This window comes from Triturus cristatus, chromosome 12 (genome assembly GCF_964204655.1).
Source record: "Triturus cristatus chromosome 12, aTriCri1.1, whole genome shotgun sequence".
NCBI lineage: Eukaryota > Metazoa > Chordata > Amphibia > Caudata > Salamandridae > Triturus > Triturus cristatus.
Genome location: NC_140595.1, coordinates 746080804 through 746095746, shown reverse-complemented (window position 1 = coordinate 746095746; position 14943 = coordinate 746080804). Strand labels below are relative to the sequence as shown.

Genomic DNA, 14943 nt, shown 5'->3' with positions numbered 1-14943 from the left:
AAAGCAAGAATATTATCCATAAAAATAATTATGAGTTTTCCACATATAATACAAATCAGTGCAAAACGTGGAAATCACGAAAAATCAACAAGTCTTGAAACTGATAAACATACACTTGTAAAAGATGCCTATCCGAACAGCGATTTAATTTTCATTTGTACGCTGCACACCTCTAGTGATTGTTAGAGAGCTGTAGTAGTAATGCTTTCAAAAGTACAAACCAGATAATTTAAAGCTTGTCTATTCCAAATAAAAAACACCTTTATCTCGTGCTTTAAAAGGGTGTTCCATTAGGGGCTGTAGGCTACGTTCCCCGCACCGCACTTTACTAGCAAAAGAGTAGAGCCAGTTTACAAACACAGCGTGTACTTTGGTACACGCTGTGATTTTAAACCGACTCTACTGTTTTGTTGGTAAAGCGCGGGGACGATTGTGGCCTTTTGTTTAAGTATTGATGGTAATCAGAGCCCCTTCACGGGCTGTGATTACCTTCAATACATAAACAAAAGGCCACGATCAGTCCCGCGCTCTGCAGCCACACACCCCCGAGCCCCCCCCCAAGCCGCCACAAGCCCGCCACAAGCCCCCAAGCCCCCTTACCTGCACTCTCCACGACTCCTCGCCGGCACCACTGGAACAAGTGCCTGGTTTTCGCGCCGCTTGCTTCTTAAAGCGGCGGCGCTGCCGGCGCCTCTCCGCCGGGATGTCCTGAAATCGTTGTGAGCGCTCCACTTCCGGGAGTGCGCGGTGACGTCGGCGAAGGTGCGCGCGCGCGCGCCTTAAAGTGAACGTAGCCATGCATTGAAAAACACTCGCAGCCGAAGATAATCCAAAAAGCATCAGTATAAATTGGAAAGTTCCTTCAGTGGAAAAAAACAGCTGTCAACGATTTGGACTCATCGTGGAGCTTTATTTGATGGTAGGCACTCTTCAAGTCTAACTTTGAAAAGTACCTACCATCCTTCAATTTAGAGACCAACTCACCAATATTAGGCAAAGTGTACGTATTTCCTATCATGCATTGGTTGAGTGATCTTACGTCAACACAAAACCTGAGCTTGCCGTCAACAGATGACAACCAACTTGAGACTTCAATAGGTTCTATGATACCTTCTTCAACATTTCCTTTATCAAATTTTTGAATTCATCTCGAACCAATATCGGTACTCTTAACTTATGTTGTATTGCTATTGCATCCCTTCTCAATACAATCTGATGGACATACCCTTTTAGTTTTCTCAAGCAATCTTGAAACACTTAATTTGCACCACACAATATATTCATTAAACTTTCATCTTCAACACCTGTGTTGGAGTCCTGGGTTTTAATATGACATGGAGGTCATATTTGTATATCCAACCCAAAATGGGGGGTCCTTGCTCTGCCACATACACTTTACCTTGTATGGATCTGCTAGAAAATTCAGTATGAGCACCAAAGTACCCTTCAATGTCAATAGACTTTCCTAGATATCCCACCAGAGAAATATCCTTTGGTTTCAAGGCTTTACCCTCTCACTCTCGCTCATATGCACACTTTGGAGTAATAGTATACATAGAACCAGCATCCACCATGAGTTGAATGGAATGCCCAATAATCTCAAAAATCGCTTTGGGTCTTTTCTTTCTACTGTCTTCCTCCAATGTCTCAACATATTCCCCCACTCTGAGTATCCTGTCTAAGTCAAGTGGTCCCCATCAACACTCATGGATTCATGAATCATACAGTCCTTTGCAGCCTTTTTGGGGGCTACAAGATAGACTGGAGTAAATGTGAGGCCATGCCACTGACCCCCACCACTATGTGGCTTCTGTATCCTCCCTTCCATTTTAATGGTTGTCAAATAGACTGAAATACTGGAGTAATTAAAAGCACCACCAAACGGTTTGTAGTCCAAGTGATTTATTATTAGGTAGAGATACAGAGAAACCCATCTGCTCCAGACAGGCGCGGCCAACAATCTCAAACTGTCATCTGGCTCATGACCACTTCAGAATCAAAGCATGTCATCAATGGAATCTAATGATATCACAGTGGTCTCAGCCTGGCAGAGACACAGCTAACCACAATATGACACAACTCCTTTCTTAACAGTAAACAACTAGAATAGACTAGTTAATGATAAGGTAATGAGTATATACAAATGAAACAAACTGCAATATGATATGATGGTGGGTAAATGAGAGGCAAAGTTAGAAACGACTTTCAAGGAAAAGAAAAAATTACAATGAACAAATGATGAAGACAAAGCCACACATAATGACAAACTAAACACTGTGTGAGGAATGCATAGAAATAGCTATATACGAAAGCTAATACTTGAGCACAAAGGACTGTATACAATACACTAGGGATGGCAGTACATTTCTGGCAAGAGATATTGTCATAAGAAAATGATCGGCATCATGAAACGCCTTGACTTCCTAGGCCAGGGTCAATCTGCCTCTGATCGGGTCATTATTCCAAATTTCAATTGCACATGGTTCCAGGGCCAATAGGAACAACACTGGAAAAAGGGGTCAACGTTTTTCTGGCGGGTACTGAAGGAGGGGGAACTGGGTTCCCCGCAAGTAACCGATGCATAAGTGTGGAGGTACAGTCCTGTGACCAAAATAAGGAAACCCCAACCAATACCCATGCATTTCATTGTCCTGATTAGGTCATCTTTTCCCACCCTATTGAAGGCTTTTACAGAATCCAGGGAGATGAGAACTTTGTCATCCACATCTGCTTGGACTTGCTCAATTGTGTTGCAGAGTGTTCATAGGTGATTGGTAGAGGAACAACCAGGTACAAATCCCACATTCATCGAGTGGCTCAAACGCTGAATGACATGGTTCAGGAGGGTCGACAACATCTTAGCCAACATTTTTAGGTCGACATTTATAAGGGAGATGGGTCTGTAGGTAGAGCAGGCCTGCAGATCTTTGCCATGGTTACGGATGACTGAGATGCATGCTCTGGCAAAAGCGGCGGCAAGGTGGCTAAACTCTAGAGTCTCACGAAATCCTGATGCTAAACAACAGGGTGAATAAAGATCGCTTTACTTTGGTCTTCAGAGATAGCTCTGTCCAGTGATGCAGCTTAAACTTCATTTAGTTAGGGTACACACAGACCTTGAAACAAGGCCTTCTCTGTACCATCTACTGGGTTAGTGTCAGAGGTCTATAATGATTCGTAGTATGATTGAAGTAATCACTAGCAGGTGTGTTACCAATTCTCTTGTGAATTTTTGGATAGCTGGAATAGACCGAGAGGCTTCTGTTTGGCAAAATTGAAAAGCTAACATTCTTCTGCCCCTTTTGAAATGTCAATGATAAAGGTGAAATAATGAGGTCAAATTTAACTTCCACTAGTGCTCAGAGGTCAGTATGTGATTTGGTTCTCTAAGACAGCTTTTCACATTTTTACTTAATTTTTTTTTTTTTTTTATGAAGCACAGCCATCATTCCCATTGGGACATCCCAGCACTAGATCAAACACCCAGAGGCTCTGCAAATTCAATGCCACTAGAAAGGGTAAAGTCAGGTCTTCACATGACTGGCACTTAGGTTCTAGTATAATGGTCTTGTTTGCACAGTTCTTTGCAAGTGCGGCGTTTCACATCAAGAAACCACGTATACAAGTCTTTCCTGTCCCTCATAAGGTTTGTGCAGAAGTAGCTGAGTCTGCAAATTACACAAGAACTTACGGAGATGAGAGCACAAACTTCCTTTGTACAGAGGATCTCAGAAGTGGGAGAAGGAGGTGTGTCATTGGACCTAGATACACAAGAGGCAAAACATAGGGTGGAGTGATGAGTTGAATCCTCAGTCACTCGTGGTAGATGGGGTCATTGACAGGTGTAAGATGTAGAAGGTGTAAAACAGCCAAAGGTGTGGCAAAGAGGTTGCTTCCAACAGACAAACTTTAAGCATTGATCAGTTCAGTCCAGTTCATATGAATTGTATTTTAGCTGAACAGTAAATGTTTTAGACAGCAATACAATTTTAAACCAGAAGTACATATTAATGAATAAATACAGTTAAAATAGAACTTTCTGAAAACAGACAACATTAAAAGAAACCCCTTCTGTATTATTCACTATTTGTGGTTGAATTTATTTAATACTAATGCATAATCATAAGTCAATATCTAAAAAACAGACTAAACAGGCACACTTATGATTGTTGCTTGTCATAAAATGTATCGGTGTCTTTGTCCTAATTAATTTTATTTATTTTAGGTGCATCCCTAATAAATTGATATCAAATGTTGTGCAGGCCAGGATAAATGCAAAGAACATGCTCACCTGTTTCCGTTTCTAATTTAATAATCTGCTCAATTGACTTATGGTTATGTGAAATTCGTGTTATTTGCTTTCCCATATTTAATTGAACTTTTGGAGAAATTGCAACTAATTATGCGAAACGCAAATCTGTCATCTTGCCTTCTGTTTCAGCACAAAATGGATCCTTGCGTCAGTTTTTGAGACAGAGATGCATTTTGTGCTAAAAAAAAAGTGCAAAAAACAAAAGCACCATAAATTACTTGCCTCTGTTGTTCGGGTGCACCTGCAGTAAATTATTAGCACGCAGGGCATTTTCACAATAGATCATTACTAAAAATGTTTTGTAATTACACAAAGTGGTGTACTAGCCTTAATTTTTGGAATTTCAAATAAAAAGCACGATGTAAAATTTCCAAACTTGCGCAAATTACACAGGTGTAATTTAAAGTTCACACAGCCCTAGCAATTTGGCATGCAAAGTGTATCATAACGAGACGTTAGCTCCTTCGAAAGCATTTGTCACTGATTCAAGTGTCCTTTAAAGCTGAGTTATAAAAAATACCACCCTTACACTGAACACAGTTGGTTTTTATATGGCTTTCATTTTCTGAGTGTTCCTATCTCCTTTTCCGAATAAATGTCTTTTAGTGTTCAGATCTGGCCTCAGTATGATGATGAAACACTTGGGGAAAAATACACAGGTGAGTAGCCCAGCACTAGAAGAAAGGATGCCAAAGACCTCCACCGCCACCATGTGCTTCCCTTGGGTGCTCAGATAGCCCGGGATGAAGGACAGCCACACACTGAGGAACACCAGCATGCTGAATGTGATCCACTTGGCTTCATTGAAGTTGTCTGGCAATTTTCGGGCAAGGAAGGCCACCACAAAACTGGCACAAGCCAAGACCCCCATGTATCCCAGCATGCACCAGAAAGCAGTTTTAGAACATTCATTGCATTGAACGATGATGGTCCCAGTCCTCAGTTTCATGTTCTTTTCTGGGAAAGAAGGGCACTTTAGTAGCCATATGGCACAGATGAGGACTTGAAGAAATGTACAACCCGAGACGGTAACCATAGGAACTCGTGGACCCAGCCACTTCCTCATGTTACTGCCGGGCTTTGTGGCATTAAAGGCAATGACTACCATGATGGTTTTGGACAAGACACAAGAGACGCAGAGGATGAATAAAACTCCAAAAGCAGGTTGGCGCCATAGGCAGGTGATTTCCTGAGGCTCTCCGATGAATAGTAAACAACAGAGAAAACATAGTAAGATGCCTCCCAAGAGAAGGTAGCTGAGCTCCCGGTTGTTGGCTTTGACAACTGGGGTATGCCGGTTCTTGAAGAATGTTATCCAAATGGCTGTCGTCAAGAAAGATGAACAGGCTACAATAGCAGAAAGTGCAACCCCAAGGGGCTCCTCATAAGAGAGATACTCTATTACTTTTGGGACACATGCTGTTCTCTTCTCATTTGGCCACTGGTCATCTAGACACCGAAAACACGTCCCTGAATCTGGAATAGAAGTCACAAACTTTAACAGAAGGTTTACCAATGGTTTAACTTTATACGAAACTGGAATTGTAGATCTAACCCGAGTGCTGCAGAATACCGTATACATAACCTGGCATAGAGCATACCACCAATTTGTCTATCTGTAACAGAGCACATATACCTATCAAATAATAATTGTATACTTGCCCTTTACCTGTCTCATGTGAGATCTCTCCTTCAGCACACAAGATACAGTCAAAGCAGCAGGTGGGACGTCCATTCTGAGCAGCTTTCCTATATCCAGGGGCACAGCTCTCACTGCATGCGGAGTGGGGCACCTGGGGGACCAACAGGACTTGTAAACAATCACAAGCTTAGTTAATTGTCCTTATTCTGAAGTTCAATTAGTATTGCATTAGGGACAGAATAAAGAAGAAAAGGTCTAGTGTTGGATATGTCATATGGTGGAGAAATGTAATCTATCAAAAGATCTTCTTGAGATCTAGTGGAGAACATGGCTTCTAATGACAAATGTGCTACAGTAGCGGTCTAGTAAAAAAAAGTTGAGGCATAGCGGGATGTGTGAACTTGTGTATCTAGGAAAGGGGATGTCTTTCGAGCTCACACTCACTACCCAACATGACAGTGCCATGTCCATTTATCCAGAACTGCGCAGCACGACTTCTCACCAACTCTGCCAGGTGGATTTCTGCCAAACCGTCTCTGGCAGCACTTCACTGGCTGCCGGTTCCCCAAAGGATCCAGTTCAAAGCCTTGTGCATTGCTCACAAGGCGCTTTCTAACAAGGGACCCCCAGTTGTTCGATCTCTCATTCAGTACTACCACCCAACTAGATCTTTGAGATCAGAAAATAAACACCTGGCCTTAGTACCAACTGTAAAACGATTCGAATGCGCAGTGGAGGACGGCGTTTTGGTTACAATGCTGCAAAGCTTTGGAATGGCCTCCCACTGACTATTAGATCTGAATCCAACTACATGCTGTTTCGCAAATGTTTAAAAACTTTCCTGTTCCCTTAATTTGTCCACCTGGTCTGGGAGTTGCTGCAGCGCTGGGATGCTCTAGGGTAGCCATGCGCTTTATAAGTGCCCTTTCAAGTCATTTCTTGTGATCTGCACTGCAGTATCTTGTGGTGTCAATAGGAACTCTTTTTCATCTCAAGCTGTGTATACACTAAGAGGCTAGTGTGGTGTTTAGAGGGACTTGATCACAACTAACAATTGGCACTGTCCCCCCCCCCCCCTCCCCCCCACCAAACTCATTTTTGCTGCCTCCCATTTAGAGGTGGGGAAACTGCAGTTTCCAGTGGTAGAACCCCAGCCAGCCATTGAAAGTGTTTAACCGAGTGGCTGCCACCGGACGGCCAGTTCAGAGTAACAGTCAAGAACCCTTTTTAGAGCAGGGCGACCATCATTCATTTGTGCTGCCTGGGATTGCAGTACCAGACAGGAAAACCTTATGGAGTTCCCCAAGCACAGGAAGAAATCTCCCTGTGCATCATGGCCATTGCATTATTGTTTTAGTTATGGCCATTTACATTTGGGAGTTTGTTTGACTAAAACAGAAAGGTCTGCTGCATAGGATCAAAGAAAGCAGTGCCTTTTCAGCATAATCTCTGCTTACAGTACCTCGTCTCTACCCAATGCAGTGCGTTCCACCCTAGCATACATCTACTGCTGTGGTCTGATTGAAGCATTATGATGCATTTGGTCGGAGGCAGCAGTCGGAGAGACCGACCAATACCTTCCGACAGGGTCTTGAAGTCCGTCGGTTGGCCGGAAACTCCTAATAATCCCTTAAAGTCGACGTTTCCGCCGTCGGGATTATGATGTCGGTTTCCATCAGCCTTTCCATGTCCGCCTTTCTGACATGGAAAGGCTGTCGTAAAGTGACATTGAGGGCCCCTAGCAGGGCTCCCTTCCCCCTGGCCCTCTGCAGGGCCTGGGGGGCGTCTATGGTGCCCCCTTAAAATCTCTGGACTGTGTGGCAGGCACCGTGAGGTGCATGACACACAGTGTAGGGATTTTCACAAACTTACATTTCTCAGTGGGAGCCTGTGCTGAGTGCAGATTCCACCCACCGCACAAGCTCCCATAGAGAAATGGGTGTGTGCGACCGCACAATGTGTGATCGCATTGTAATCAGGTGCACAGAATGGCTGGCCTATGGTAGGCAGTTCCCTCACTGAAACGGTGTCGGTCAGAGGTAACTCTGACCACCAGCTTAACTAGGGCCTTAGGTTGCTCCAAAATATAGTGCTAAATCACGGATTTGCATTTTGTGTAACTATGCATAAATTGGCATAATTTTAAATACTCACGTAATTCCACAAAAGCAAATTACGCAAAATTCTAGTGCCACAAATGATACCCTCAATGATGATTACAAGAGAGACAGAAAAAACTCCAATCACATTATTCCATAATATTAGTTGTTGTCGAAACTTTCAAGATGGAAGGTCAAATAGCAAATAAATGTGGTCTGTGGGCCCTCTCATTGGCATCTGAAGAGGAAGTGTGACGAAAGAGCCCGTAGCTTTTATGCCTCTCGGTGTCAGTAACGCTGAAGCCCTATGAGGAAGGCACACCAGAGATTGTGCATGCTTTATCTAATGGGGATTGAAAGGTTGCATTTCCATCCGGTTGGATGTGACTTACCTCTGTCTTTTGCATATTCCAGCGAATGGCGCTCTGATTAACATGGAGTTGCTGCCCTGCAGGTGCCCCGACATCGAAGCTCCCCACAATCACAGAGTGGGTGGCTCCACCAGCTCCTACTTGCAAATTGAAGATTGTGTAAAGGGCAGGTGGGTCGCCATTGCTGTCGAAGGATATCTCATCCCCAAACCTGTTCTTGAATCTCACGTTCTTCATGTAATAGAGGAACTAAGAAGAGAGGAGACGAGTCAGGTGTTTCTAATTACTTGCCATTTTATTTCATTTGCTAACATCAGTCTCTCCACCCATATTTTATGTATCTCACTCTCTCTGCTTGGAAATAAAAGACCTAGAAGAATGGACTGTCCGTCAGAGTTTATTTTCCTCGTGTTGATGAAGCTCTGATCTGTAGAGAGCCACTCGGCCTCTACGACACAATGTATACATGCACACACGCATCCCCCACCCCTCGAGGCGGGCTCGCCTCGAGGGTATAAATAAAAGTATCGGAAGACCGCTCGGGGTCTTTCCGGTTTAACTATCACTAGGCTCACCGTCTGTTTGTACAGCGATCCTGTCCATAACACGTGGCCTGTCCTGGGTCACCACATTGGCGACGAGGCCGGAGGTCCCGCTGCGTGCTGCCGGCAAGTACTGCTGCCCCGCGGCGTCATCGGAGCCCACCCGAGACGCTCCATCACTGTCGGCGCCTTCCGCCAGTCGCGCTCCTGCTCGGAGAACTGCCAGCTGTCCCGGCCCTCCGCGCCGCCCGCGTGTGTCTCCCGGAGGAGACACGATCCAGGGGCGTGCTGCGTCATCGCTGGGGCAGGCGCGGCCTGGTGAGGTGCTGCCTCGACGCGCTGAACGCACTCCCTCACCCGGGGCTCTGACATTCGTCCACGAGGCCCTCGGAGTGCCCCGCCCCCGCTGACGTCGGAGAGGAGGCTCCTAAGTGCTGCCTGCTGTGCCTCCCCAGGTCTCTTGATGACTGAGGCCTGGCCGCGTGGTGGGTGATCCCAACACCCAACAAACATTGGCGAGTGCCAAAGAAAAATAAACCCTGCCAGCAACAAGCACTGGCTGCTGCAAGAGGATTTTTCCGTTCATCATCGAACATTGGCTGCCACAAGACCCTCTTCTGGTCCAGGTGATTCCTGCAGATGCTGGACGTCGCTGCCGCCTGACAGGAGCCACAAGGGGACACTGCTGACATATCCAGGGTCTGAGTGAGTACGCCCGCCACACGCCCTGCGCATCCTCTGCCGTTCACCTACCTGCCAGCTGTTTCGCGTGTGTGACGCCAGGAGTGGTGCACCTGCAGATCGCGATGAGCAAACCGCCGGTTGCCGGAGGAAGCGCTGCGCCGGCTCAGTCAGCTGCGCCGGCTGGAGGGTGAAGACAGGCGATTGACCTGCCCCGTCACCATGCGACGACTAACCCGCTCCCGCCATTAAGCGAGATGGCGGACCCGGCCACTGCTGCGCCCCGATGGAGGGCATGGGTCGGTCAGCTGAACAACTACTTCACGGGGACTCGTGAGACGGATGGAACTGTCAAGCGCTCCCTGCTGATTTTTTATGGGGGATCCGAAATCTATGATCTCTTTGAGACCCTGCCGAACACGGGCCGTGCGGATGACTACGACGCCGCGGTGGCGGCCCTCAACCGACACTTCGATCCACAGCTAAATCTAGACTTCGAAAAATTCAAATTCCGACGGTCACTCCAATTAGAAGATGAGTCCATCGACATGTTCCACGCACGCCTGCGGAAACTGGCGGCCACCTGCGAGTTTGCCGACCAACGAGAAGAGATAAGGAGCCAGATCATACTCGGTGTAAGTCAAAACTACTCCGGAAACTGATACTGCGCCAGCCGGGCATCACGCTGGATCAGATCCTGGTGCTTGCCCGGTCACACGAACTCTTGGACGTCAGGGCGGAGGAGATGGCTGCGGCCCTACACAAGCCTGCCCCGGTGCAGACCGCCACCAAAGCCCCCCAGATCAAAGCGGAGCGCGTGGATGTCATCCGGAGGAGGCCGACGCCCGCGCCTGGGAGAACACGACCGCCGCCCGGAGGGCCATGCGGGAACTGCGGGGAGGAGCACCTCCCCACAGCCACGTGCGGAGCAAAAGGGCGCGAGTGCTCCCGCTGCGGAAGATTGAACCACTACGCAAAGGTCTGCCGCAGTGGCCAGCCACGTCCTACCCCGAGGAGGCCGAGAGCTTTCACGCAAAGAGTCCGACAACTGTCGATTGCGGAGTCCGAGGGGACGGAAAAGGAAGTGCCGCACCAACATAACCTCGACCTGGAAGAAGAGGACGACGAGATCTACTACGTATCGTTTGTGGGCCAGTCAGGGAGCCGACGAAGGCCGCCTCCCATGTGCTCGGTCAGAATAATGGACACCAATCTTCAGGCGCTCATAGACACTGGAGCGACAGTGAATGTCATGGACTCCCAGCAATTCGAGGCCCTGGAACACAGACCTCCTTTACTCCCAACTAAAGCTAGAATATATGCGTATGGAGGAGTCGACCCCCTTCCCCTGAGGGGCACTTTTGAGGCAACAGTCGCCAGCGGCTCCCTCACCACCATAGCCCTGTTCCACGTGACAGAAGGGAAAAGGGGCACCCTCCTAAGCTGCCACACGGCCGAAGACTTGGGTCTCGTGTTCTTCACGAACGAAGTGCACGAAGCACACGCGGAGGACATACTAAGAGAGTTTCCCGAACTGTTCAAGGGTCTGGGGAAGCTGAAAGGAAAGCAATTCAGACTTCACATAGACCCCACGGTCAGACCAATAGCACTGCGACACCGACGAGTACCCTACAACCTGAGGCCTCAGGTTGAAGCTGAGCTGGCAAAACTTGAAGCACTGGGCGTCATCGAGAAGGTTACAGGTCCCACGCCCTGGGTATCCCCGTTGGTGGTCGCCCCAAAACCGAAACAGCCCGGGGCAATCAGGCTGTGTGTTGACATGCGGCTACCCAACGTAGCGGTCAAGAGAGAGCGCCATGTCACGCCTTAATGGCGCCCGATGGTTTTCAAAACTAGACCTCAACGCGGGATACCACCAGTTGGAGCTGGAACCGAGCAGCAGGTACATCACGACCTTTGCGACGCATGTGGGCCTGAGAAGGTACAAGCGCCTAAGTTTCGGGGTCTCGTCGGCCGCAGAGGTATTTCAGAATGCCATCAAGGAAACCCTGACTGGCTTAACCGGAGTGATCAACCTGAGCGACGATATCCTCGTGTTCTCATGCACCCTAGAGGATCACCATGCACAGTTGAGAGCCACACTCCAACGGCTCAGAGACCATGGCCTCACACTACACAAAGAGAAGTGTGTGTTTTATCAGGAATCCATCGATTTCTTTGGCTACACATTCACACGAGACGGCCTAAAGGTGGACCCTAAGAAAGCAATCGCCCTGCGGTCGGCCAGCATACCCAAATCACCAACCGAGGTGAGGAGCTTCCTCGGGATGGCGACATATTGCGGGAGATTCATCCCAAACCTGGCGGCGTTGTCGGAACCCCTCCGTGTCCTCACGAGAAGCGACCAGCCCTGGCGGTGGACCGTAGAGGCCAATGCAGCTTTTGTGAAAATCAAGGCGGCCCTACAAGACAAGACGGTCATGGCGTACTTCCGCCCGGGGAAGCCGACAGAACTTGTCGTGGATGCCAGTCCGGTGGGCCTCGGAGCGGTGCTGCTCCAAGAGCACGAAAAGGGCACATGGAAGCCAGTTGCATACGCCAGTCGGGCGCTGTCTGATACTGAGACGCGGTATGCTCAAATCGAAAGAGAGAATCTGGCGATCAAGTGGGCCTGCCAGCACTTTCATCTGTATTTGTTCGGACAGGATTTTACAGTGGTCACGGACCACAAACCGCTGGTCCCGCTGTTTGGGGGCACCACACGGCTCGCCCCGCCACGGATTGAACGTTGGGCGGTACAACTGCAACAATACCGACTCACAGTGGTCTTCCGTCCCGGAGCACACAATCCTGCCGACTACCTGTCCCGGCACCCTGAAGACCTTCCCCCTGCGTGTGTCCCTGCAGACGTCCAATACTCTGACGCCTACGTGAAGATGGTCGGCAGAGATGCCTGCCCAGATGCAATGACCCTGGAGGCAGTTGGCCAGGCGACAGACCAGGACGGAACTCTGACCAAAGTCAAAGAAGCCCTGGCGTCCCACAATTGGAAGAGGTTTCTGGAGGGTAATCAGGTGCTCACGGAGGAAGAGAAACACGCCCAGCAGCAAATGTGGCAAGTCCGCCACGAGCTGAGTGTTGGTGAATGCGGCACGGTGCTACGAGGCCATCTGCTGGTCGTCCCCAGCGTACTTCAGGAGAGGTGCTTACGTTTGGCACATGAGGGCCATCAGGGGATGGCGAAGACCAAAGCCCGCCTAAGAAACAAGGTGTGGTTCCCAACCATGGACGCAAAGGTCGAGGAGCTGGTACGGAGGTGCCGAGCATGCACAATCACAGGAGGGGACTCACCGTCTACGCCGGTCATCACGGAGGAACCGTGTCATCGCCCGTGGTGCAATGTGAGCGTAGACTTCGGCAGTTTCCCGGATGGGAGACAGATGCTGGTGATGGTGGACGCGTATACGAAGTTCCCGGTGGTGGAAGTGGTGGAGTCCACGTCGTTCCAACACATCCGGATGGCTCTGGAAAAGACCTTCGCCATGTTGGGGAACCCGGAGGTGGTTCGGTCGGACAATGGGCCACCCTTCCAGGGCCAGGAGTTCAGGGAATACATGACACAACGGGCGATCCGGCACAGGCGGATAACCCCTCTGAGGCCGCAGGCGAATGGAGATGTCGAGAGACTGATGCGCACGCTGAACAGAGCCCTTCGCATCGCCGTCGAGCAGGGACAGGATGCGGAAGCGGCACTAACCAAGTTCCTTGATGCGTATCGGCACACGCCGCACTGCACTACGAAGTGCGCCCCAGCCCATTTCCTGTTTAAAGAAGCCCGAGGGATGGAATACCGACGGATCTGTCCTGGAGCCCACCGGCACGGGATGATGATGCGGTACAGGAGAGAAGAGAGCGAACAAACAACAAAGCCAGTGAACACCGAAGGGCCCGCGAACACCGCATAGTGGTTGGAGACAAGGTCATAGTGAAAGATCGACACCCGGGATGGAAGTTCCGGACGCCTTTTGAACCAGAGGTGTGGACGGTGCTATCGGCAAAAGGAACGATGATAACAGCCGGAAGAGGTGATGTGAGGGTGACCAGAAATGCATCGTACTTCAAGAGAGTCGAGGAAGAACTGGCGGTAGAACAATCGAGTGAAGAAGCAGGGGAGGAGCTGGATGGCTTCCCTGAGCGAGCAGACACCCCGGAAAGAGCGTCCCCGAGGCAGTGGAGAGGCACTCCACCAGGAGCCTCAGGTCAAGCCCCGACTAACCATCAGGAGAGTCAAGCCCGAGGGGAAGAGCCTGATCCCCGGGGCCGGGATGAGAGAGGTGTGTCCAGCAGAGGAGTGGGCTCCAGGTTGCGAAGTAACCCAGCTCCCAAGCCAAAGACTCCGAGACTGTGTATGCCCCTCGCCTTGAGGGAGACTCTTAAATGAATGGCACTGTCTAAAATGTTGGAGGGATGTAGAGAGCCACTCGGCCTCTACGACACAATGTATACATGCACACATGCATCCCCCACCCCTCGAGGCGGGCTCGCCTCGAGGGTATAAATAAAAGTATCGGAAGACCGCTCGGGGTCTTTCCGGTTTAACTATCACTAGGCTCACCGTCTGTTTGTACAGCGATCCTGTCCATAACACGTGGCCTGTCCTGGGTCACCACATGATCGACCTTACTCCTACATTAATCATATTTGCTTTTACTATATAGTGTATTTTCAGTTTTATACTTTTACAAATTCATACACCCTAATAAAAACAATAATGACACGTACAAAAAATGAAAACATTGCAATTGAGAACATTGAAATAATTACTTGATATTTATATACATTAGTATCTAGACTTAATTCATTATTAATTTGTTTAATGGTGCATAATGACTTCATATATGAAGGAATTGTCAGGTACAGAAAGTAAGTTGTCAAATGATGTAGTTTGTCATTATGCATTTAATTATTTATATTTAGTTTCTTTTTTCTTTTTTTTTTACAGAGTTTTATACCAGAGCGCTTTACACGAACACCAGTTGCGTTACATGAGGACACATTTGGACAGATTTGCAAGCCCCTTGCGCCACTTTTGCGTCTTGACGCAAAAGTGGCGCAAGGGGATTGTAAATAAGCCCCATTAATTTTTGTTAGGCATGGGGAGAATAAGTGATTTGCCCAGAACCTCAGGATGTTGCACGTCCTTGCAGAGACTCGAGACATATTTGAGTTCCACCGCCGTTGTCGTTACGTCAACTCCTCTCCCCTATATAGCATGTACCTGGCCACATGGGCAGCAGCACACTTTGAAGTTAACATGGGGCACAATGTGTCAGTT

At 48.5% G+C, this 14943-nt stretch overlaps 1 protein-coding gene across 1 annotated transcript in view; it reads right to left on the bottom strand.

The window, feature by feature from the left end:
- Positions 1-4859: 4859 nt before the first annotated feature.
- LOC146782663 (extracellular calcium-sensing receptor-like) overlaps positions 4860-14943 on the bottom strand; it is a 42158-nt gene continuing 32074 nt past the window's right edge. The window contains exons 3-5 of the mRNA XM_085637164.1: positions 8446-8673; positions 5982-6105; positions 4860-5788 (exon numbers count right to left, since the gene is read on the bottom strand). Coding sequence (XP_085493290.1) covers positions 4860-5788; positions 5982-6105; positions 8446-8673 — 1281 coding nt within the window. The remainder of the gene's footprint in view (positions 5789-5981; positions 6106-8445; positions 8674-14943) is intronic.